Below are 25,617 nucleotides of genomic sequence, written 5' to 3'. Positions count from 1 at the left end.
AAGTGCAACAACCAAGTGCAACTGGATCGCACTAGCAGAAAATAATGGGCAATCTCTGTATTAGCTGCGCAAACCTTCCTATGGCTCCTGTCAGCAACGTCCCTTCCGTATCCAGCCCCCGACTTCCACAGAAGAAGTACACAAGATGCCCAATTAATGGAACTTAGGATGCAATCCTCTAAGCACTTTCCTGGGAGCAAGGACCACTGAACTCAAGAGGGCCTTACTTCGGAGCAGGTATATAGGGTTGCACTGCCACTGACATGACAGCTGTTTGGCCCACTAAGGGTGAGGGAGAGCTCCTTCCAAGCTGTGCTGCTTTTAAGCTTGGATGAAGCAAAGTCTATAAAATCTCCTGGATGCTTCCAGGGCGGAAGCATGCATTTAAACACTTCAAGCAAAGCGATTCAAGGTTAACAGTTAGTGCAGACGAGCCTTTGCATCCCTCCCACATTGTCCCTTACGCATTTAGACAGACTGTGACGAGGGACTCCACTGTCTTTTGCAGAATTACTAGCATACCTTCCCGGCCGCTCTCCTTCATTTTCTTGTCTTGCTCAACCAGCCACTTCAGAACCAGGTGACCTGCTGGATGCTCTGCAATATGAAGCTTTGAAAAGAACAGGAAAAGTCAAGTCCCTGCAGTGCTTTTTACTTCCCTCGCTGTATCACAATCTGTGCCTTTTGAAATGCCAGGAATCAGATCAAGGCTCAGGCATATTTAGAAATGCTGCCTACAAACAAAATCTGTTTTCTCCACATGACTAAGTGGTACATTAAGTAATCAGGGGTTGCCAAATGGAAAGCCATTCAGAACATTTAAATAAGTTTAGAGGCCTGGCTGTTTGTTTAGACATTAAGCACTGGAGTTTCTACTAAATTTAACCTACCCATCATCTTACTTTCACTTCATTAACTAGCTATCTTTCCTGCCTTTTGATTTCTTAAGCAATTTTAGTGCTCCAGAATTAAAGATTTTAGGTGGTTAAAATACATGAAAGTTTTATTTGCCAAGTGCTTACAATGACGTTACAAGCAGATATACCAATACAAAATTTAAGACATTGGGTGTAAATTACCGTATTTTTCGCTCTACAAGACTTACCTAGTTTTTGGAGGAGGAAAACAAGAAAAAAAAATATTCTGAATCTCAGAAGCCAGAACAGCAAGAGGGATCAGTGCGCAGTGAAAGCAGCAATCCCTCTTGCTGTTCTGGCTTCTGGGATAGCTGTGCAGCCTGCGTTCACCCCATAAGACGCACACACATTTCCCCTTACTTTTTAGGAGGGAAAAAGTGAGTCTTATAGAGCAAAAAATACGGTATATGCAACACCCTCAGCCCAAAGTATCTGCTTCTTTTCTCCAAATGCATTCCTAAAATGCCAGTGTGCTTCAAGGTTATAGGAAAGTACCATTTAGACAAGTGACAAAATATGCCACATGCTGAAATTATGGAAATAAATTGTGTATTTGGTATAGTATAGTCAGTGGATCATACAGCTATAAAACCACAAAAGTAGTCAACTTACTCCAAGCTAGAACATTTACTACTTCATTCAACTACAAGAAACGATGTTGTTATCCTATGTTTCAGGAACAGGTTAAAAATAATGGGTTCTACCCAACGCTGCATGAGCCGAGTTCCACTCGCACGACGGGGCTTCCGTTCCTTCTTCACCCCCACCCCTGTAAACCTTCTCCAGCGGAGCCCCCCCAGACACGGTTTTGAGGAAGGGCAGAGAGTTACAAGAGAGAAAGAGGACCTTCTGTCGCCTGCACAAAGCCTGCTGCCCAAGTGGACACAGCCCAACAATTTGCTCCTTATCATTTAAAAATGATCCCAAAATTGTGCTTTAAAAAAATCTCATTATCTACTTATCATTCCTTCGGAATGGAAGAATTATTATGCAGTTCCTTCCAGCTGGATCCCAGGATCCTGCATGAGACTTGACAAGCCCTTCCCTGTAGTCCAGTGCTTGAATCAGGATAAATTGGTTTATCCCAATTTGACAGCCAAACTGCAGCAGATCACAGGGAGGGGCCCCCCAGAGAGGGACCCCCAATTCTTAACTCTACCGCTTGCTCCTTTTCAGGCACAGTTACCTCTCCATCTTTGCCCCCTGGAACCATCTCTCTTGCTGCGAGGCCAGCAATGGCCTTCATGGCTGGCTGGACGTCGCCAACGGCAGCCTTGAGGATTCCCGTCACCACAATGAACGTTGCCTTGTCCATCACCATTTCTTCAGCATGTTCGTTCAGGTACTTTAACAAGGCGGGAGAAACAGCTTCCAGAAGTTCACGGCGGCGAACATCTACATCTTTTTTACTGTTAGAATAAAAAGCAGCTCTTTTACTGCCGGAATTTGGTTTGGTACAACATAACCCAGTCACTCCAAATTGTCCAATTTAAAATCCAAACATAGCCCTCTTGCTTTCTCCCCGGAACGCACTAAATATAACCTGCATAAATGGAAAATTGGTTACGCTTTTACACCTCAATTCAGAATGCCACAGAAGCATCAGCAATGTTGCTCTTCTTTACATCGTAGCTGAGAGGTATGGGAGCTCCATGCCGACATGATTCCTTCCACCCCTTGAGAAATGGCTGGGTCTGAGGATTAACCTTCAGGAAATCATCAAATTAATAGCAGACCCTCGCCCACCTGCCACTGAGGGGGACAAGCCTGGCTGCATCTGCACAGAGAGGCCCCTTTCTGAGAACCAGCACTGCTTTTTTTTGGGGGGGGGGCTACACGTGGGGCAGAGGCAAGTGCCATAATTGCAAGGGATGGAGAAACAGGCTGCCACACGCACACAGATCATGGTGGCTACATGTGGCCCTCATAGAGAGAAACTAGTTATGGTTCCCTTATTCACAGATGTTGTATTTCAGGAGGGGACCATGCCCCTGTTGTTTGGGGGGGTGCGCATACTGTGACGAGGGCAGCTTCCTTTTTTGCGTCTGGAGTATGTATTTTTCACTCCATAAGACACACTTTTTTCTTCCTAAAAAGTAAGGGGAAATGTCTGAGCGTCTTATGGAGCGAAAGTGTGGTCCCTGGAGCCGAATTGCCCAGGGGCAAAAAGCAGATCATGCTTTTTTGTTTTGAAAGAGGGAAGGGGGTGTTGAAACAAAGCAGCTGATCGTTTGCCAATGGGGAGAGAGATAAGGGAGGCTGCCTGGGAGTGGAGAGATAAAGACAGCAAACTTGGCAAAGGGGGGAAACAGGAAGACTAAAGCAATAAGGAGAGAAATTAGAAGAAAAGGAGGAGCAAAAAACTGCTCCAGCTAAGGAAAAGACATTTCACTAAGGCAAACATGAGGGAAGGGAGTGTTGAAAGGAAACAGCTGATCAGTGGGATCGGAGAGAGATAAGGGATGCTAGCAGGGGCTGTCTGGGAGAGGGGAGGTAAATGCCCATGGATCCTCAGGATTTTTACATTGGGTCACCACAAATTCACCATCAGATCACATAGCATGTCCATGGCTACATCCTGTACCAAAAAAAATCATGCACCCACTGTTGCGTGGGGCCGCAATGGTGCAAAAACGTGGTTACAAAGCACGGATCCACAGGGATCCTCTGGATTTTTGCACTGGGTCATCCCAAATTCACCATCAGGTCACATGTCTGTGGCCATAGCATGAACCACAAAAATCATACATCCACTGTTTTGTTCAGAATATTTTTTTCTTGTTTTCCTCCTCTTAAAACTAGGTACGTCTTATGGAGCGAAAAATACGGTATTTCTAGGCGTATATATTACATTTAAATCATGGGTTAGCCACTCTAAGATGCAGCAGGGTAAACGTGTGCTCAATGCAAGACATTTCCACCTAGGTGCAGCCAGCCACTCCCACTCCCTGGGAGCAGATGCAAATGTACACAAGCAATGTGAACAAATGGTGATCATCTCATAGCCTTCCTCTCCAGCCTCCACTCTTGTTAACAGAAATGCCACGGGGAAAGCCCTGTTCTGCTAGTTTCCTTTCGTTCAAATAACTGCTTCTCTGCACAACTGGCAGACAGTGTTCAATTTGGACGTCCACAAAACTGTGGAAATGGCATTTTCTGCTTACCTGTAAGCATTTCCATCACCCTGTTCCAGGATTTTGATTATTGCTGGTGAGAAATACGCAGTATCCCTGGGACTTAACAGGTACAAGAGGACTTTCCTTCCATATTTGTTATTTACAATGCTGGTTAAGGAATCGCTAATTTCCTAAAAGAAGAGGAAAAGCATTGTTAGTGGAAGATTGTTTTCAACAATTTCATTTTTAGTTACTTGGAGAGGGATCACAATCTTGGCTCATAGTTTTCACTGCTGCTGTAATACATGCAATACACCTATGTAGGGGCGCCCATCCCAAACACAGACAAAAACTGACTTAACCATGTGCACTAGACCAGTGTTTCCCAAACGTTTTTGGGCAACGGCACACCTGCTTACCGGAAAAAAATCTCGCGGCACACCACCATTAAAGCCCCGCCCCGTGACGTCAGCGCGCAGCGTCACGCCGGGAGGGACGCACAAAAGTGAACGTTTTTTCCCTCCCCCTTGCCGGGGTGGGAGGAGGCAGCAGAGCGAGGGCAGCTGAGGCGGCGGCGGCAGCTGAGGCGGCGGCGGCTGCGATAGCGGGCGGAGGAGGAGCCGTCGCCGGGAGTTGCTGCTGCTGCTGTTGCTGCTGCTGCCCGGACATGCCGGCCTCCTCCTCCTCCGCTGTCTCGCGCTCCTCCCTTTTGCGCGCGCTGCCCCGCCGCTCGGCACCACCACCGCGGAGCCGCCCCCGGCTCGACGCGGATCCTCGCCGCCGCCGCCTCTCGCCCGCCTCCCTCCCACGGCACACCAGCCGGTGTCTCACGGCACACTAGTGTGCCGCGGAACACCGGTTGGGAAACACTGCACTAGACAGACAGTAGCCATGCCTTCCACCTCCTTCCCTTGTATTGTTAAGTAATTCTTCTCTTTTTATTTCTGCATGCTTAGAAAGGGGAGAGTGTATATATATAGAAAAACACCTTTAAGCATATCTGCAGGTACAATTAGTATAAACTTTTTAGATGTGGATTAATGGCAAAATTATTCTGAGGAGTCCAGCTTTGTTCATCAATACTTCTCAATTTAGAGGAAAGGTGTTCATCCCATGTGCAAAGTCTAACAAGACATCTATTTTAACTTTTTCTATGAACACGTTCCTACAAGGCTCCAGCATGTGATTGCCGCCTGACTTCTAGCCTACTTTCAGCCAGTGCTCTCTATTTTGCACAGAAGTCTGAGGCAGATGAAGTCAAGACAGAGCCATGCCCCTTGACGTTGCCTGAAGACGGATTCATCCATTTAACCTAACACAGGTGGCAACGCTGCACTTATTAGACAGAGAGGTGAGGATAGTTTGGGAAATGGTGATGAAATATTGCAAAAGACGTTCACGTTCCTTATTTTAATGAAGTAGCTGTCAATGGATTCATGCAGCGTTACCACCTTCTATGAACGATGTGGAGACCTCTTTGGGTGCATTTTGCAGTTATAAACTTGCCGAAGAATTCAATGCACAGGAGACCTAGATTCTACATAACAAAACCATGGTCTGAGTGTAATGCTAACCCAAACCATGGCTTAGCACAAACAAGCAGGCTCCTGGAGAATCACAGCTTTGCTCCTCCTGCCTTGCGGGGGGTTGGACTAGATGATCCCTGGGATGCTTCAAACTCTACAGTTCTGTGATTCTATGTAGGGGAGGGGAACAGAAGAACCACATGCTTCAACACCCTGTTTTTGACTGGGTGTACATTTTTAGATAAGGGACGCGGGTGGCACTGTGGGTAAAACCACAGAGCCTAGGACTTGCCGATCAGAAGGTCAGCGGTTCGAATCCCCACGACAGGGTGAGCTCCTGCCAACCTAGCAGTTCGAAAGCACACCAGTGCAAGTAGATAAATAGGTAGCGCTCCGGCAGGAAGGTAAACGGCGTTTCCGTGCACTGCTCTGGTTCGCCAGAAGCGGCTTAGTCATGCTGGCCACATGACCCGGAAGCTGTACGCCAGCTCCCTCGGCCAATAAAGCGAGATGAGCACCACAACCCCAGAGTCGGCCACGACTGGACCTAATGGTCAGGGGTCCCTTTACCTTTATAGGTAATGCACTACATTGGACCTTGAAATTTACCTTATACTCTGAAATGGTGCAAGCTGAAGTATCATCTATTTTGATACTGAAGAGCAGTATTGCACTGGGAGGAATATTTTAATTCTTTGCATAATCACTCACTAGGTAGCCAAGCGATTCAGCATAACTTGAGAGTTTCCAGCACACATACCATCTCAAATCAAAGCAGTGAGTAAATGGAGCATGCTATGGCATTCCAAGCAACAGCGAAACCACCACAATGAAGTTAGTTTTGTCTTACAAGAAAATAAACCTGAAATGTTTGAAAACCAGGCCTAAAAACACGTGAGCGTTTCCAGTGTAATTTACACCTTGTTACTAAGTGAAATGGGAAATCTTGAGAATTAGATTACTTACAGATATAGTTAGCTGTTTCACAAGTTTAGTGTCATCAATGCAGTCAAATGCCGCTAGCAAAACTAAGTGTGAGAATTCGCCCTGAAATAGGAACCCAAAAGCAAGAACATCATAAGACATAAGACACAGAAGCCCGATTAACCAAGCAGCTGGTCCAGTTCATTTGCTAAAGATCAACAATGACTATTCATCTCACACAATAACAAGTTCCATCATACTAATTCTTATGCACAATTACTGGGAATTAAGCCTCACTTAACTCTGAGAGACTTACATCTGAGTAAATGTGCTTAAGGTTTCATTTGTGGGGAATGCTTTATTAACAAAACAAAAAACCCAGCCCTGTCATCATCCCTCAGTTGTTTCTGTGTAAAGCAGAGCTATTTCAAATGAAGAATTAGAAGTCCTGCTTCTATTTTTGGCCCTTTGCTATGGAATTTGCTTTTTTGTCTAGGTTCAAATCTCTTCCTTAAAGTCATGTATATACATAAGCTTGAACACTTGAGAATAAAACTTCTCAATCCATGCAGTTCCAATTGAAAATAAGGCCACAACAGTGATTTTTTTAAGCCGCACTCCTAAGACAGATTTGCTTCTGAGTATATATGCACAGGAATCCGCTGCTCAAAATTACCAAACACATCTTTAAAAATACCCACATTAGCTATTTTTTCAACATAGGTCTTCATGGTTTTCATAATGACTTTTCTGTCCTGACAAGAGAAATGAAGAAAAAGCAATAAATTAGCGTGTCAGGCCAACAAGCTTTAAAATGAACGCAGAGCCGATGCATAATGTCGGGTTTCTGACTTCAGAATGTGCAACATTCCAGCAAATATACCCATTTGGAGGAGGCCAGAGCCCTTGAGAAGTCTGAGATCCTTCTGAACCCCACTTCTATATGAAGGATGGAAAGCCGCCCTGCAGATGACTGTTAAAGGAAAGCTTGCTGCAGAAGATCCCTTAAGTGATCCCACTTGGATCAATTAAGCCTCCTGCGTCCATCAGGGTTCCGTGAGGAAGTACGTCATGCAATATCCCATTTCTCTGCCCGCCCTCCCCATTCTGCTCTCTATTAACTGCCCCCCTTTCTCCATATTTCTCTGTAATCTCATCTCTGCTCCCACCTCACTTCATTCTGTTTTTGCTGTTTATTGTCTCTTTACCTCCCCTTGTCCAGTTCAACTACAACATGCAACGTTGTTCTCAGCATGTACATGCATGTTGTTCTCAGCAATTCACAGCAGGTCAAGGCAGCATGCCTGGCTGGCTGAGACATGCTGGAAAAAGACTGGGACCACGGCCCCGTTGCACCCCTGAATCCAGGGAGAGGAAGAGCACTGCAGAGACAGAGGAAGAGCTTCTTCTCCCCATCTCTCCTCTCTTCGCTGATGGGCTTGGGACACCTTTCAATGTTCCACAAAGAGGCATTTTAACTCCCTATGGCAGGGACATCCAACTCCCAAGAGACTGCGATCTACTCCCGGGGATGGGGTGGGAACTAGCAGTGATCTACCCACTTGGGGGGGGGGGGACAGCGACCAATGCTGTCGAGCTTTTTTTATGGTAGAAAGCCAAAGGAGGCCAAACCAAAGTTCTTCAGCTATTTAAGGGGAAACCCCATAGTTCTGCTGCTTTGGGTGGGGGGAAACGGCAGACATTGCTAATCACGTAAAAAACCTGGCTGAAGTCTCCCTCTTCCATCTTTGCAATCGTGCGTAAATCAAGGACATAGCGAGTGGGTGGGGACAGATGCTCTCCCTCCCACCCCAGAGGAAAATGAGCCCGCGATCTACTGCTGTCGATCGCAGTTGACCACTTGGACATCCCTGCCCTATGGGATGCAAAATAAGCAAGCTGGGTGCTGCAACCAGCCTGTAAGTCTTCAGTATTTTGGGAAAGCACTGGAAGAGATCCTGAGAACAGCACTTCAGCTTATGTACAAGTCTCAGCTTTAAGCATTTACATAATGAAGGCACAGCTCTCTCTCTCTCTGAAGTTTGAATTTTCAGCATGTTTGCCAAGGCACCATGATAAGCACTGCCATTCCATTTGAGGCGCAAGGCTAGTCATAAAGCCTCCTTAGTACCTTTTAGATACTAATTCTAACGAAAGGGTTGGGCATTTCCATTCTTTTATGTCTCACAATCACATTTGTCAAAGTCAGGCACAGCTAAGTAGCGAGGGGAAAAGGCTCCCCAGTGAAACTTTTTAGAAAGGTCTCACCAATTCTCATTTGATCCACACAGACCAGCGACTCTGCATACAAACCTTGGGCGTTCCGTGCCACAGGCAATGCATGGCGACTCTGGCTCCATCGTGCGTGTGTGCCAAGTAGATTACAGATTCTCTGATTGACTCAATCATTTCCTAGATAAATCCAGATTTAAGGAGATGGTTTTAATGAATTTAACACAAATCAACTACCATAATATAAATGGTATTATTCTGATCAGCTCTGTGGGCCTGTGTTATTTTCCTTACAACCAGGAATGGAAAGTATTTCAAATTCTCAGAACTAGAGTAACACAAGAGCAACTAAAGAGAAGAGCCCAAGGCCACTGGCATGACAAAGAACAGTGTGCTTTGGTCACCAACATCCCAGGCCTGCCAGCATTCAATAAGGTAGAATGTCTAGCAAATGAAGCCAGAAAGAAACCAAGAGTTGAGCACTCTTGATTCAGCCCTGTCCTGCTTCAAGACATGATGCCTGGCAAGTTGTGCCAGGAAGTGGGAAAGGTGCGCATCCCATCAAGACCATGCGGATCCTCTGAAGTGCCTTCCTTATGCTTCAGATTCCTAATCCAGCGAGAGGAGAAGGCACATGTGCTGCAAAGAGGCACAGCTCTGCAGAGTTAGACACGCCTGGCATGCACTTGTACTGTTTATTCATTAACATGAAACCAGATCAAAACCCATAGCTGTGCCAATACTTACCGATCTCTGTTTTGGGGTAGCATGGATAAAGAAGTCCAGAAAGACTTTATGCACCAATGAATGCTTTATCACAGCCTCCCTGTAAGATGAAAAGGGGGAAAACAAACAGAAGTCTGTACTTACATAATACCATGACATGGAACTGCATGTGCAGAGAATTGTAACGGAAGTTATAGATACATCTGCATTGCATCCAGAGCAGGCTAGTTATCAAGCCAGAGAACCAATCTGTGCACAGGACCTGGCTGCGTTCCTATGTGTCTCCTTGGCTCTCTCTCAGGCAGGGATTCTGTGGCTCTCCAGATGTTGGCAGACCACAAGTCCCATCCGCCCCAACGCAATGGTCAATGGTCAGAGATCACGGGATTTGGGGGCCATCAACCTCTGGAGGGTCCCCGTTTTCCCACTCCTGCTTTAAGGAGAGAGAGAGAGAGACCCAAAAGGCAAGAAGAAGCACTGGGGACTGATTTTGTTTTTGAAGAGCCTTCAACGTTCCCACATTAAATAAGTCATCTTGGAAAGATCTGCTGGGCTTTCACCAGCTTAAGTGTTTACAACATTCAAAATGGAACCGTTTCAAAGTTATTTCAAGAGACGTTAAAAGGGATGAGAACAAACTTTTAAGAGAAGCGCTCCGCAGTTGGCTGCAATACGCCTCACACTAAATTGTTGCCCTTACTTTTGCGCCATTGGCGTCAGGATCTGTTTCATTTCATCCAGAATGGCCTCCCGCTTCTCAGGCTGAGCCTTCAACACTTCCTCTAAAGTTGGGTGTTCTGATGACTGAAATTAAGAAAAGCCGCCACGCTGAATTTTAATGACATTAAAGAGCCAAAAGCACAATGAAGAATCTTCAGAATAAAGCAAGTCTGCCACTGTATCTTGACACTGTGACCTCATTAGACTCAGTTGGCAGGGGGTTGGACTCGATGGCCCTTGTGGTCTCTTCCAACTCTATGATTCTATGATTCTATGAGAGGCTCCGTATAGAGACAGCACCTCTAATAAGCCAATGACTTCCCTGTGACGGACCTCAGATGACCTGTGAAGGACGGTCCAGCTGGCACCTACTATTTAACCATTCAAGAGGGAACTGAAGTCTCCAGAAAGATCTAGACAAAAGGCATTTTGAACCTAGTGACCAGCAAAGGACATTTTATGAACAGCCTGAACTGCACTCCGTTTCCAAGGATACATTTGCGAGAGTTTATCTTGCAGCCTGTGTTGATGCAAGCAGCTCCACCTTGTCTTATTGACATACTAGAGGTCCTGATGAAACATAATGACAGGCTGGAGAGAAAGCAAGGTGTATAAAACTATGTGACTAAAGGGTGAAGCACACACACAGATGTCAAATGCTCTGCCTGCCTATTTTAATACTGTAATTGGGACAAAAAGAAGGGAAATGCACTAATTCATTATATTTGTGTATTCATCCAGCCTCACCTTTGACCTTTTTGATCCATCCAGTTTTACCTATAGAGGAGAATACTTTTTTATAATAAAAAGAGCTGCAAATAAGGGAGAACTGCCCCATTATTATTTTGTTCAAGTGCGCTCTGCAAAGATCCATCCTAACTGGGTACAACCTTTTTTGGTTCTAAAGAAATATGAGACGCTCTTGCCTTATTGTGGCCTCTCAGTTCCAGCACAGAGACTTTGACTCATTCAGATGGTCAAACCTACGATATCCCAATTCACAGCAATGCAGGGGCTGGCTTCCTACTCGCACATCCCCAACAGAACCAGGGCAGCTGTGCCTGAAACTGAACTGATAGAGGAGCCGGCGGTTGCACCCGAGTGCCCATCAGAACCACAAATCAGGTAGTATTTTTGGTTTCTATGGAAGCCGCCCAGAGTGGCTGGGGAAACCCAGCCAGATGGGCGGGGTACAAATAATAAATTATTATTATTATTATTATATAGTGAAGAAATCCGACTTCTCTGCAAGCAGGTTAAGGATCACAGTGGAATTTGCAAAGGAGTCCTATTAAAAAGGCTGAAGTAGCTCCTATTCATGCACAGCTTTTAAAAGGGTTAAAACAGCAGGTATAACTGCTTCTAAAATTCACTTTGAGCTACCATTTCCAAAAGAAGGCAGTTTCTAATTAGTGTGCAAAGTGGAACTCCTGTTAATTGGTCTCTCATTAAAGATATCTACAATGTGTGATCTGTGAGTCTTTAAGAGAACATGATGCAGCACATAATGAAAGGAGAATTCAAGTAACAGCGTATTAGTATTCATGGCTTCAAAGCTTTTAAAAGAACTTCATTAAGCTTAATTTTTTAATAGGAATTGGAATGGCTCTATCCAGATTTTCAAACATGAAAATTCCTAATAAATCCACTCCCTTTCAAATGTAAGCTAATGATTACTTTTTAAATCCTTAAAAATGGCAATGGGGGCATGGAACTAGACCATTTCAAACTGAAGTCAAAAGTCAAATGTTGTATAGCAAATTCAACTGTAAGACTTCTTTATACTGTACCTGAATGATCAATAATTGCAAACCAATCAACTTAAACAATGCTCTCCAGAGATCTCTAAATTCTGCAGGAATCAAATACCTATTTTTGTCTATAAAGCCTTTGCATTCAGAGTTTCACACCAGACAAATTAAAACATGGCGGCAGGTCTTTCAAGTTGGCCTCTGTCATTTAAGCAGAACCAACTTCTCTTAAAACAGTCATACGTTGGGTTGAGGTAGCTTCGGGATAAGTATTTTTGGGTTGCACGCTGCGGCGACCCGGAAGTAACAGAGTGCATTACTTCCGGGTTTCGCCGCTCGTGCATGCACAGACGGTCAAAATGATGTCACACGCACGCAGAGAAGCGGTGAATTGTGGCCCACGATGCATTCGCTTCTGGATGCGGACGGGGCTCCGGAATGAATCCAGTTCGCATCCAGAGGTACCACTGTAAAGTCAACCCCCAGAGAAGGGACCAAGTAAACATGTGTTCAGATGCCAATACATTTTTGAAACAGCTAGCTTAGATCTATGCATCAGGATGCTATGTATCCCAGTTTTAATGAAGCTATCAAGATGTTAACTAGAATCACGGGAATGGCAGGTTTGCTTATAAACAGAATTCCTAGTTTTCATAGTGGCGAAGCTGGTATTCCCAAGACCACCTCTTCCTGGTGTAGATAAGACACAACATCCTTTAGCCCCAAGTATGCTCTGCTCTGCTCTAGTGAAGGACTTCAAAGATAGGAAGGAAATTCTGTCGGGGCGAGACACAAACAGCACTGACTGCATGTACAGCGGGGCCCACCTTCAGAGCTCCAGCTCTGGAAATAAAACAGCAGTACAGTGGTACTTTCCTCCCAACCTAGCAGTTCGAAAGCACAAAAGTGCAAGTAGATAAATAGGTACCGCTCCGGTGGGAAGGTAAACGGCGTTTCCGTGCGCTGCTCTGGTTTGCCAGAAGCGGCTTCGTCATGCTGCCCGCATGACCCGGAAGCTGTACACCGGCTCCCTCGGCCAATAAAGTGAGATGAGCGCCGCAACCCCAGAGTCAGCCATGACTGGACCTAATGGTCAGGGGTCCCTTTACCTTTACTGTGGTACCTCGGGTTAAGAACTTAATTCGTTCTGAAGGTCCATTCTTAACCTGAAACTGTTCTTAACCTGAAGCACCACTTTAGCTAATGGGGCCTCCCGCTGCCGCCGCTGCGCGATTTCTGTTCTCATCCTGAAGCAAAGTTCTTAACCCGAGGTACTATTTCTGGGTTAGCGGAGTCCGTAACCTGAAGTGTCTGTAACCCAAGGTACCACTGTATTTCCTTTCCCGTTGGCCACCCTTCCTTTTCTCTTCCACGGCACACTGTATCTAAAATCTAAAAACAATACTGTGGGGGAAAGCTGCCAAAAAGTTGCCTCGATACACCACCTTGTAGACCTGGAATGTGTTCCCATACAGCTCCTCAGTCAGCATGTTCCTCTGCTCCAAAATGGCTTTGTCGTTGTAGGCGTACTCCACCACAGCCGACGCTTCCGCATGGCGCAGCATCTTCCTGACCTCGCCTTTAAAGCTTTTGATTATCTCTGCAATTTGTGGCTTCGTTCTGTTTCAGGAATAAACACAGATAGCGGCTCAAAAGTCGGAAAAGAAAAGTGGACCAGAGACTTTGAGCAATCACTTATTAAACACAACTGATTTTTTTATTCTTTTTCAACGGTGGGGAGACAAGAAAGACTCTGATCCAAACTTTTGCCGCCATTAGCAAGGGGACTGAGCTGTCAGAAGGAGCGGCAACTTTTGCCACCTTCCTCTTCCTTTGGGGGACCCTGTGGAATAGTGCTGGGAGCCTGTGTGGTATAGTGGTTAAGAGCGGTGGACTTGTAATCTGGTGAACTGGGTTCGATTCCCTGCTCCTCCACATGCAGCTGCTGGGTGACCTTGGGCTAGTCACACTTCTCTGAAGTCTCTCAGCCCCACTCACCTCACAGAGTGTTTGTTGTGGGGGAGGAAAGAAAAGGAGATTGTTAGCTGCTTTGAGACTCCTTAGGGTAGTGATAAAGCGGGATATCAAATCCAAACTCTTCTTCTTCTTCTTCTGCAGGGGGAGGGATGAAGCAGCAGCCGTTGCCTTCCCTTCCTGCGACAGCTGGATCCCTCTGCTGGATCAGAAGCCTTCTGTGAACTGGAAGAGCCATTCCGTTCATGGAAGGCAGTCTGGATCCAGCCCACGTTTTATCTCACTGTGTGTGAGTGTCTTATGTGTATTAATATACATAGTTTCATAGGAGAGAGAGACGTCAGCAGCAGGCCAATCACTGAGTGACAGTTTGGCTCTGCTTGGTAGCCAATCCTAGTTTTTGGTTGCTTGGTAGAAATCCTGCCCCTCTCCAGGGCTTCCTGGCACTTGCACCAAACTTCAGGGAGAAGTAGAGTCTCATGCCCTGAGCTATGTTTTAGAAGTATTTGACTCCTGTAAAATTTTGAAAGATATATCACAACTGTGAAAATCTATGTTGGAAATGTAAAGAAAAGGAAGGAACCTTTTATCACATGTGGTGGACCTGTCCCAAGGTGAAAGACTCCTGGGAAAAGATTTATAATCAATTGAAAAAAATGTTGAAATATACATTTATAATGAAACCAGAGGCCTTTCTTCTTGGAATAACAGGTTTGGAATTGCCCAAGAAAGATGTTAAATTCTTTTTGTATGCCACAACTGCTGCTCGTATTTTGTTAGCTAAAAAGTGGTAAACCCAAGAATTACCAACAATAGAAGAATGGCAGATGAAGATGATGGATTTTTCGGAGCTAGCCGACCTAACCGGAAGAGTCCACGACCAGAAGGAGGAGAAGTCTCAGGAAGAGTGGATTAAATTTAATGATTACTTAGTTAAATATGTTAAGTTAAATTAACTGAAAACAGCTTGCAGATACTTAATTGGCTTAGGATTTTATTTATGTTAAGGGATGAATTAATATGTTTAATTTCATAATGTGACGATTTAAGGATGTTAATGTTTAAGTTAAATTTTATAAGAACTGCGATTTGGAAAACCGTTAAAAGGATATGCAATGAAATTCAACCAAGGGGAAGCGAGGAAGTCACTTAACAATGCTAATCAGTGTAATTTTCAATTAGGCTATGATTTATGTTTGTTTGTCTTATGTGTGTTTACAATGTTGTGAAAACCAATAAAAAAAATTTGGAAAGAAAAAGAAGTTGCCTACAAATGACATGGCATGACTTTTTAACATATGATGATGCTATGAGCTGCTTTAGTCACATATCCAAGTCATATCAACCAAATTGGCATTTTTCAGATGTGGGACAGACATCAGTAGTATCCAGTGACTAGGAAGAGACGAAACCAATTTCTTTGTCTTTTGGAGCTAGAGGACTTTAGACACACAAGAGAGTAAGCTTAGCAAGGATCTGAAGCCAAGCACCACAGTCCAGCTCCCGCATTCTCTCCTTTACACTCTGTTCTCTGGCTTGACTTCCCTCAGAAGTGGAGAGAAGTGTAGAAAAAGGAAAAACTTACCCATAGGCAAGAAGCTTCTTCACAATATTTCTGGAATACTTGGCTTTGCTTAGTTCGGTGAAACTATCTGTGGGATAAGAAACTACCATAAGAAGCTGTAAACACCAAGAGCTCTGAAGGCAAGCCATTTGTTTCTGGAAACTGTACCTTTCAGTTCTTCGAATACTTCTTGCCTTTGCTCTGCATTGCCAAACTGAATGTAGCACTGGATGACGCGGGTCGAATCGTGAGCAAACGCCATCTGTGGGGGATAAATGGTTCCTTTGAGATGAATCATTCCCCCTAAGTCATTTAGGCAGCATTGCATTTCAACAGATATATCTTCACTGTTGGTTTTAACAAAATTCCTAAAAGTTGTCTGCAGCTAACTGGGGCTGCCAAAACATAATACAAAGAAATGAACCGTATGAGTGTGCTGGCATTAGACAAGTAAACAAACCAAACCAATGGGGGGGGGGGAATGCCCCTGTACTTTTTACCGTTCCAGCATTTGGCATTTCAAGGGCTCCTAAAGGTAAAGGTAAAGGTACCCCTGGCCATTAGGTCCAGTCGTGACCGACTCTGGGATTGCTGCACTTATCTCGCTTTATTGGCCAAGGGAGCCGGTGAACAGCTTCCGGGTCATATGGCCAGCATGACTAAGCAGAGCAGTGCATGGAAACGTCGTTTACCTTCCCGCCGGAGCGGTACCTATTTATCTACTTGCACTTTGACGTGCTTTCGAACTGCTAGGTTGGCAGGAGCAGGGACCGAGTAACAGGAGCTCACCCCGTTGCGGGGATTCAAACCGCCGACCTTCTGATTGGCAAGTCCTGGGCTCTGTGGTTTAACCCACAGTGCCACCCGCGTCCCTACAACCAAGGGCTCCTACAACCTGCATTATTATTATTATAGATACGTAACAGAAACACTTGCAACACATTTCCTTACAAGGTGCACCAGGCATCATAGGATCCGATTCTGGAGGGTTATTCCGGCGGGGGGGGGGGGTGTTACTGGGTTGTTTTGTTTTGCTTTGTGTTTTTATATTGTGATTTTATCCTGTGAACCGCAGGCATAGGGCAGTATACAAATTTAATAAATAAAAATAATACATTGATGATGATGATGGTAAAACAGGTGAAGCATTCCAGTACAAGACAATACAATGAATTGGATCCAGAGAATGGGATATAGTGGTACCTCGGGTTACAGAGGCTTCAGGTTACAGACTCCGCTAACCCAGAAATAGTACCTCAGTTTAAGAACTTTGCTTTGAGAACAGAAATCGTGCTCCGGAAGCGCGGCAGCAGCAGGTGGCCCCATTAGCTAAAGTGGTGCTTCAGGTTAAGAACAGTTTCAGGTTAAGAATGGACCTCCAGAATGAATTAAATACAGAGGTACCACTGTATTCCTGCTTCCTCTTCCTGCTGAAAAGCTGTGTCCTGGGCTTGGAGACCTTTGAGATACTTGGCAGGTGATGCAACAGGTAGATGAACTGTTAAGATGACCCTTGGGCCTGGGAACAGACATTCCACTTGCCCCCCCCCAGCCCCCATCATATGGAGGGGCAGCAGAACCAGACATGCCCTTTCCCCGTCATTAGAAAACCCCAACAAATCCAGCCATTTGAGAGTCATGTTTCACTGTATTCTCTGCTATCCTGCTTACATTTTTTATTTTCCCACGAAGCAGCTCTTGGAGTTCACTCAACATCTTTTCCCGCTTCTCCTTCTCACATTTTTTCCTACAAAAACAAGAAAATCTTAAGACAATGCAACAATTATTATTATTATTCTTGAAACAGTAACTGAATTATCTTGTACTTTAAGAAGTTAATTGGCATCTAATGTTGGAAGACTAACATGTTAAAGTGCTGTCCGGAAGCAACTGAGAGCAGCGTAACAGATTACAGTATTTGCTTATTGTCTGTTCCAAAGCTCATCCCCTTACTACAATCAAAAACCTTTTCTTTGGGGAATACCTCCACACAAATATGGCAGGTAAGAAGCTTAGTGCCCAACTTTATTAAGGACACAGTGCTGTATACCTTCCACTGGGAACTCTAATGACAAGAGCACCCACCCTTTTAGTGAAACACAGCATAGATTCAAAGAATTGTAGAGTTGGGAGGGACCCCTAGGGTCATCTAGTCCAACTCCCTATACTGCATGACTAGATCCTTGCCACTTTGGTAGCAGAGTGGATCAGCAGCATGATCAGTGCAACGGATGGCTGAGGGGGGAGAGGAGAGCTCTCACAACCACCGGGTAAAGCAGATTAGGTGAAGAGATTGCCACTTGCCCAAGGCCATTTAATGAGTTAAGACTGAGCAGAGATTTGACACCACACTTTTAAAGCAAAACCACTTGAACAGGCATGGCTTCTGCCAATGAATTCTGGGAGCTGTAGCTTGTTAAGGGTGCTGAGCGTTGCCACGAGACCCTTATTATCCTCTCCCAGAGTTATAATTCCCAGGGTTTTCTGGGAAGAGGGACGGGTTGTCAAACCAATTTGAGAACTACAGCCCCCAGATTAGCTTGTGGGGAGCCATGGCTGTTTAAAGCATCATCATAGCACTGCAAAAGCAAGGTGTGGAGGCGGCCTGGGGTTCTACACTCAAGCCAAACACTTAACAGCAGGTGACAAACACTGCAGGGTGCTCAACTCGCAGGTAGCCTCTTTGTCCAAAGGTTCTTTTGTAATCCTTTATCCATGCTTTAATGAAGGACACATATTCATCTAGTTATGATTTTATTTTTTTAATGAACCTAAAACACTGACGTACAGCCTCAGTTTTATAATCCACACAGACAACTGCAGCAATAAACCATGTCTGTGTGCGCGTTATACTGAAGTCTAAGGCAGGACAAACTTTTTTCCTTCGTTAGAAGGAAAAACAAGTACAGTGTTAAGTTCAGGAAAGTGCAGTGCAAGTCGTTCTTACTGCCTCAGAGATTCCCAAATCTGCTTTCCCTTAAGCACCACATCATAGTTGGCTTTGTCATTCAGCTGTCGGCTCTGCTTCAGCTCCTTCTTCTTCTTCTTGATGTCGTCCCATTTAGGCTTCTTAGGCGCCAACCCTGATGACAAAAATGCATTCATTTTGTAGCACACTTTAAGATGCATCAAACGTCACACAAGTTAATTAACAAATAGTGCCAACTGTTGGGTGCAGACTGCTCTGCTCATGGGATCCTCTCCGACAGAAATACTTCCCTGATCAATTTTTGTCAGCTGTGCCTTTGTTTAAAATTCCAAGAATGTCAGTCTGGAGGAAAGAACCAACTTTTTAAAACTGTTACAGCTTATTCTGAAACAGCAGCTTGTTCATTTACATGATACCAAGTTGAACCATGGATACATATAGCCCAGTAGAGTAGACTCAGACAAAGGCTCTCTAGTGACTCTCCACCTTTCCTTAATCTCCAAATGCCAAAGGTTGAACTAGCAACCATTTCCATACAAAACGCCTGCTCTTTATCATGGAGCTCTGACCCATTTTTATCCTGATATTACAGGTGTGGGTTTTGCCCAAGGCAAGCTCTGAAAACTCATGACCTAACTAAAATCTGAACCTCAGGCGCATAACTCATGCTCCTGACCATCCGTCCTTGCTACATTTGCAATGGCAAGTGTGCTGCCGTCAACCTTGGGAGACAAAATCGTGACTGGTTAGGTATTATTCCAGGAGTTGTGTGGCTATTGCTGCACCTTTCCTCACTCCCATGTTAGGAGGAAAGCTTGGGATGGTTTGGCTGCTGTGTTGTTGAGGCACAAAGAAGATACAAGCCAAGCAGCAGCCAAACTGTCTAGTTCCCTGCAAGAAAGTCAGGCAGGGCCCGTCCTGGGGCCAAGCTAGGAGGGGATGGGACCTACCAGTTAGCATTAGAAACTCAGATATATAAGCTAGGTGCCAAATGGCTCCCTAAATCAAGGTTACAGCCACCCAAAAGGAATGCCTAGTTGCCATTTGGGGGCAAGACAGCTCTAAAGTCTTATTTTTCAAAGGATGGACTGACTGTGATTGATTCTCAGTTAAACAGCTGGCTAGTTCAGATGACAACCTTCAGCAGTGTTAAGAGCTTGGAGAACCTAAAGAACAAAAGTCACATGATCCAGGGACAGTCCACATATATATCGGCCTATTCCAACATCTTTTTCGTAATGGTGACTGCGCCTGTTCAGACGGCACAGAAAAAGCAGTTTGATTTCTGAAATTCCTTCTGCAGATAACATATAACTGATAGAATTCTACAGGATGTGTTGTTAGTGTGTGAAAACAGGTCAGATCCAATGATCCCCACATGGTGGAGACGTCAGGCACCATCCTGGCGCCCAGGCATCTTCACTTGGTTGCAAGTGGACAATAGCCAGGTGCAAAATGCGCCTGGCTAATTTGAACGCTGGGCGGGACCTAGGAAACACAATGTTTTACTTCACTACCAAGGCCAGCATAGCACTGTGGGGCCCTGCTTCAAACCACTGTCTCAGCTCTAAATGCAAGTTTTGTACAGAGATGAATCTACAGCATGCAGGCTGGTCACAATTCACACATTCTTTAAAAGAAAACATTCATCATTAAGATGTAAACTACTTATAGCTCATCATCTGTATAGGTACCCGAGTGGACTGGAACACTTAAATTTTAAAAAAATCACGCAATACAAAGTGATAAAACCATAAAAACACCTCAAATAGGAACAACTAAAGCTACTCAGTAAGCTAAACCAACTAGATAAAATACTCAAAAGCCTGAGCAAATAAGACAGGTCTTGAACTGGCACCAAAAAAAATGGCAACTTCTATGGGGATGGCATTCCACAAACAGGGCCAAGGGCAGAGAAGGCCCTGTCACATCATCAATAGATTGTGGACAGTAGACGCCTTCAAATATCTTAAAAGTAGCAGATTCACTGATACATTTATCTTTCTTTGATCAATATATCTTTAAACAAACCCAAGTATTATTCTCACCTCCTTCTTTATCATCTTGAAGTTTGCGCTTCCTGGTAAATTTTTCTGATGGTTGTTTACTCTTGAATTGTTTCACTCCAGTTTTACCAGGCTTTTTGTTTCCTCTCTCAAATTTCTTACGTTTAAATTTCGGCTTGCCATCTTCACCACTTTTTCTATTTAATTTGGTTGGAGGACCAGTATCTATTTCAAGTTTTCAAAAGAGATAATTTCACAAAATCAACAACAGATCAGTTTGTATTCAATATGTATTATATTCTTCTCAGTCCAACTTTGAAATTTCAATTCAGGGAGGATAAATGGAAGAGCAAAAGGCAACATGGGACAAAAACCTTAAGATGGAAAACACATAATGCACTTGTATATTTTGTAAAAAATAAAATATAATTACTTTTTTGGTAGAAACCGCTTGATTATTAGATTAGTTTTTATCTAACAATCCCTACCATTCGGTGGACTTACATACAGTACATAGCATACAGCTAATATGACAGAACTTTTTTCCAGCGGATATATTTTGAGTTACCCTTTATCCCTGCCACTGGTGTGCTTAAAGCAGAATTATATGCTAAAGTACAGGGAAGTGTTGTGGGCAACTTCACATCAAACAGTCTTCCACTTTGTTTGTAACAGTGATGTTAAAACAGTTATATGAAACATGTGGCTTGTCACTTCCTGGGGGTAGGGAACTGTATTGATTCTATACATTCATACCTTAATTTAATAAATAAAAAATGCCTACATGATTTTTTAAAAAACAAAACAAAACACAGTCTTCCACTTTCCAAGTCAGGTTTCTTCACATAATTATGGTGACTAGAAAATGGCCCACCCTCTGTGAAAACGAATTCAAATTCCACACTGTCTATTCATCATTAGAAACGTAGAATACATAACAGGATACATTATTTAACGGGAACAGAATTTGGATCAAGTGGACATACTGCCATGCTGGAAAGAAAACAGCAGACAAAAACGCTGTCACTACTTCTGCTAAGGTGAAGAAAGGATTTTTAAAAAAATAAAATCAGAGGGACTACAAATTGTGGTGTTCTATTATTATTATGGGATGTGGGTGGTGCTGTGGGTTAAACCCCAAAGTGGGCCACGACTGGACCTAATGGTCAGGGGTCCCTTTACCTTTACCCCCCTATACCCGGAGGTCTGAAGGCGGTTCATAGAATTATGTATGTGTTAAATTTGTATTGCACTTTTCCACCAGATGGTACACAAAGCAATAATAATAATAATAATAAAGCCTCCGCAAGATCTCGGCCAGAGACCTCCAACTCCCAACAAGAATTCTTCTCTTCCCCAGACCCGGGCGATGCGAGTGAGGGGAGGGGCCCATAAAACACACCCACGTCCCCCCCCCAACCCCTTTGCCTTCGCCCTCGGAGGGGAGGCCCGTTTCCCGCCCCCGCCTCACCCTCCTCGGCCTTCCTGGCCAGCGTCTTCTTCCCGGGGCCTCTTCCTCCTCCGCCTGCGGGTCCCCTCCGTCGGCGCTTGGCTTCCATTGGAGGGAAAACTCGCTTCCTCGCTCAGCCCCACGTGCCACCCTCCCGGCGAAGTCTCCAGCCGCACTTCCGCTCTCTTCCCCAGCTCCTTCCGGCGGAAGCTCCCATTGGACGAAGGGGGTCTCGCGAGAATCCGCGTAGCGGGACACATCTGCCAGCACTTCCGCTTCCCGTTGGAACGCCGGCGGGGTGGTCAGCAGGGGGCGCCTTCCGCCACTCTCCCGGTCTCCAAAGGGGAAGCGGAAGTGACGGCCGCGGCTTCGGCGAGGCCCATAGACGTAGAAAGGAGACAGAGTGACATGCGCGCGCCCGTCTTTTGGCTTTCCTCTTTGAGCGGCCGCGTCCCTTTGCGCGCTCCCTCCGCGGGGAGTCTCCGCTCGGGGCTGCGTGGCGGCGGCGGCGGCACGCTCAGGCGGCCGCGCTGGGAGCAATGGCTGCGCCTTCATCCCTATGCAGCTGAGCACAGGAGGGAGCCTCCTCGGGAGTAGGGAGCCTTCAGGGGAGAGAGAGGAAGCACCTCTCCTGCATAGCTATCAACTTACAGATTTGAAAATAAGGGACCAGCAGCCTCGAAAATAAGGGATCGTCAGCCAAAATAAGGGGTTTTAGTCAACCAGCTGAAATACGAAGTTAAAAGGGACCAGATACAGTGGTACCTCAGGTTACATACACTTCAGGTTACATACGCTTCAGGTTACAGACTCCGCTAACCCAGAAATAGTGCTTCAGGTTAAGAACTTTGCTTCAGGATGAGAACAGAAATCGTGCTCCGGCAGCGCAGCCACAGGAGGCCCCATTAGCTAAAGTGGTCCTTCAGGTTAAGAACAGTTTCAGGTTAAGAATGGACCTCCGGAATGAATTAATTACTTAATCCGAGGTACCACTCTAATTTGGGAGAGCAGTGCCGGTTTTTAGCCCTTCGTTTCCAGAGGTTGCTGCTCAAGACACCAGCTGATGAAACACTGCAATTAAATAACTACAAGCAGCAACCACTTTTCGCGCAAAACGAAGTCTAAGCTACGAAGTTGCTGCTGCAGTTCTGTATCTTTTCTCTCGTGCTCCATCTGCAGCTCTCGGTTCCATCAGGCAGGGCGGGAAGAAGAGGAGGGGGTGGGAAATAGCGCCCGAAGTAAACCTGCAGATCAGACCATCTATGCTAATCTACCACTACAAATCTATGGGAGAAGCGCTTGCGGTCCTTCCTCCGCTTTCCCCCTCTATGCTTAGCCCTTGGAACACCTGCCTGCGCTTCCGCCTTCGCCTCTTCTCTCTGAACTGCTTTTGCTATGGTTGCCCTCACTCTCCTCTCAAGTCTCCTCAGCAATTCATAGGCCGCACCAGGCTGCCCATCTCATCCGGGTCCTTCGGCGGCGCAGCCGCAGTATGGCCTAGCAGGAGTGGCGGCAACAGGCAGAGGGGAGGCCCCAGGCAGAGACGCTCAGTTCGGCGGCCGCGAGGGGGCCCAAGGCTCCCACCAGTCCTCCCAGCGGCCAAGTCTGGTGAGAGGAGGCCGGAGGGGGGCGGGCTGGGCAGCCAAGCAACACAGTTGGAGCCTCCCTCCTCCTTGGCTGGGAGGGAGAGGAGCTGCTTCCTTTGAAACCTGGGAAATTTAAGGGACAGCAGCGGGACACGGCGCTGGGATAAGGGAGTTTCCCGCCACATAAGGGACGGTTGACAGCTATGCTCTCCTGTCAGCCAAGAGCCTCCCCTTCATCCCAAAGGGGGCGAAGAAGGGGTCTTTTTGGACTCCAACTCCCATCATCCCCTTCTGGCAGCCCCAGCAGTGATGGAGGATGGGAGTTGTAGTCCAAAAAAAAGAAAGACGAAGGCCAGCTGGGAGAAGCAGATGGGCCCCCAGGGGGCACCCAGCCTCGGATCGTGGCCACGGAGCCCAAGCGGGAGCTCCCAGCCAGCAGGCATCAGGTCCTGCCTTTGCATTGGATCCAGATTCCGGGATCCACTGGCTCGTCTTTCAGGTGCTGCTGGGCTCTCTGTCGCTTCTCCTGCCAGAGTCGAGGACGCCGCCTTCCCTTCTGCAAAGCGGGTCTTGATTGCATCTGAAATCTCCTCTGGCTGCATCCAGACGCCCCGTGCATTGAGAGTGCGTCCCTTCGTCCTCTCCTAGGATTTGTCGTTAGGTTGAGGGTGCTGGGAATTGTAGCTCAGGGAGGGGTGAACTACAGTTGCCAGGGAGGAAGATCAATGTATTCAGCCTTTCTTTTCATTCTATTTAGATCCCAGCAGGAGCCATCCAAAAGAGAGGTGTGAAATAAACCATGACTAGAATTACCCAAGCTGGGGCATTAAGAGAAGGAGAAACTTGCCAGTTATTTGTACGTGTAAGCAAATATGGCTTATGTTAATGTAGGCTAATATCTGGACAATTAAAGCCACCTTCAGGTACAGGAAGATTCTCTTAAATGAAAAATGTGGTGGGAAATTATCCAAAATAAACTTCTTGTTCATTGCTCTTCGGTTCTGCAGATGGCATCATTGGTAGCCAACCTTTAGAACCCTTCATTTCTTAGTAAACACTTTATTTGTTTATTTATAAGAATAAAGCAACCCCAGGATTCAATTTATAAGCTTCTAAAATTCTTCTGCAGCCTTCTCTACAGTGGGAAGAGAAAAGAGGATTAGTGGATTACTCACTTTGCTGTGATTATGTGCAGCCCTCTAGTACATGGCTTAAAGACACACACAAACACACCCCTTTGTGTTAATAGCACGCAGAACCAGCCAAGGCTGTAGCTGCATCAGACAAGGAAGACCCATGTACAGCAGACCTAGTTTTTAATGGTTTTTTAAAAAAATTATCATTAAGCAGTTCAGCAAATGTGAGCCCTTGGGCAAGATTACACTGAAGACTAATGATTCCACATACTCCCTTTGGTGGCGGTGCAAAATATTGCCTGTTGTAGCTAGAAATGTAAATCGTTTGCACACTTTTCTCCCTTAGCAGGACAATCAGGCTGAGATTTCTTCCTCTTCTGCTTCACTTCTTGCTTAATTGACAATTCACTAGACAAAACTAAAGAAAAAAACGGCTTTCCCCCAGCTGTTTATGAACACTTCATAGCAGTATCTATTTGAATCAGCAAGTCACTGTTGAAAGTACCCTACACATCTGCCAACCTAGCAGTTCAAAAGCACATCAAAGTGCAAGTAGATAAATAGGTACTGCTCCGGTGGGAAGGTAAATGGCATTTCCGTGTGCTGCTCTGGTTCGCCAAAAGCGGCTTAGTCATGCTGGCCACATGACCCGGAAGCTGTACACCGGCTCCCTCAGCCAATAAAGCAAGATGAGTGCCGCAACCCCAGAGTCGGCTGGATCTAACGGTCAGGGGTCCCTTTACCTTTATGCTCATCAAAGGGAGATATTTTGTTACCCTAGCTGTGTGTGTGTGGCTTTTCAGTGGCTGGAATAATGTTTCCATGACCTAGCAAAGTGAGTTGATTCCAGTTGTCTGGGTCCCACCTCCAAACCCTCTTTATATCACTGCGGAAAGAATGGCACTGGCTGGCTATACGCTACCAAGTTAAATACAAGGGGCTTGTACTGGTGTACTTGTCTCTTTATTGTGGGGTATAAAGGTAAAGAGACCCCTGACCATTAGGTCCAGTCGTGGCTGACTCTGGGGTTGCGGCGCTCATCTCGCTTTACTGGCCGAGG

The 25,617-nt window shown here is 45.6% G+C and overlaps 1 protein-coding gene across 1 annotated transcript in view; it reads right to left on the bottom strand.

Annotated features, from left to right (window-relative positions):
• PUM3 (pumilio RNA binding family member 3) overlaps window positions 1-22,038 on the bottom strand; it is a 29,381-nt gene extending 7,343 nt beyond the window's left edge. The window contains exons 1-15 of the mRNA XM_081176499.1: window positions 21,857-22,038; window positions 20,428-20,610; window positions 18,398-18,533; window positions 17,122-17,197; window positions 15,619-15,712; window positions 15,472-15,538; window positions 13,358-13,532; window positions 10,142-10,245; window positions 9,463-9,541; window positions 8,797-8,895; window positions 7,185-7,238; window positions 6,526-6,606; window positions 4,082-4,224; window positions 2,104-2,326; window positions 523-610 (exon numbers count right to left, since the gene is read on the bottom strand). Coding sequence (XP_081032625.1) covers window positions 523-610; window positions 2,104-2,326; window positions 4,082-4,224; window positions 6,526-6,606; window positions 7,185-7,238; window positions 8,797-8,895; window positions 9,463-9,541; window positions 10,142-10,245; window positions 13,358-13,532; window positions 15,472-15,538; window positions 15,619-15,712; window positions 17,122-17,197; window positions 18,398-18,533; window positions 20,428-20,610; window positions 21,857-21,944 — 1,690 coding nt within the window. The 5' untranslated portion in view covers window positions 21,945-22,038. The remainder of the gene's footprint in view (window positions 1-522; window positions 611-2,103; window positions 2,327-4,081; window positions 4,225-6,525; window positions 6,607-7,184; window positions 7,239-8,796; window positions 8,896-9,462; window positions 9,542-10,141; window positions 10,246-13,357; window positions 13,533-15,471; window positions 15,539-15,618; window positions 15,713-17,121; window positions 17,198-18,397; window positions 18,534-20,427; window positions 20,611-21,856) is intronic.
• Window positions 22,039-25,617: the final 3,579 nt, after the last annotated feature.

This window comes from Podarcis bocagei, assembly GCF_964188305.1.
Source record: "Podarcis bocagei genome assembly, chromosome: 17".
NCBI classification, from domain to species: Eukaryota; Metazoa; Chordata; class Lepidosauria; order Squamata; family Lacertidae; genus Podarcis; species Podarcis bocagei.
This window is presented reverse-complemented; position numbering and strand designations above follow the sequence as displayed.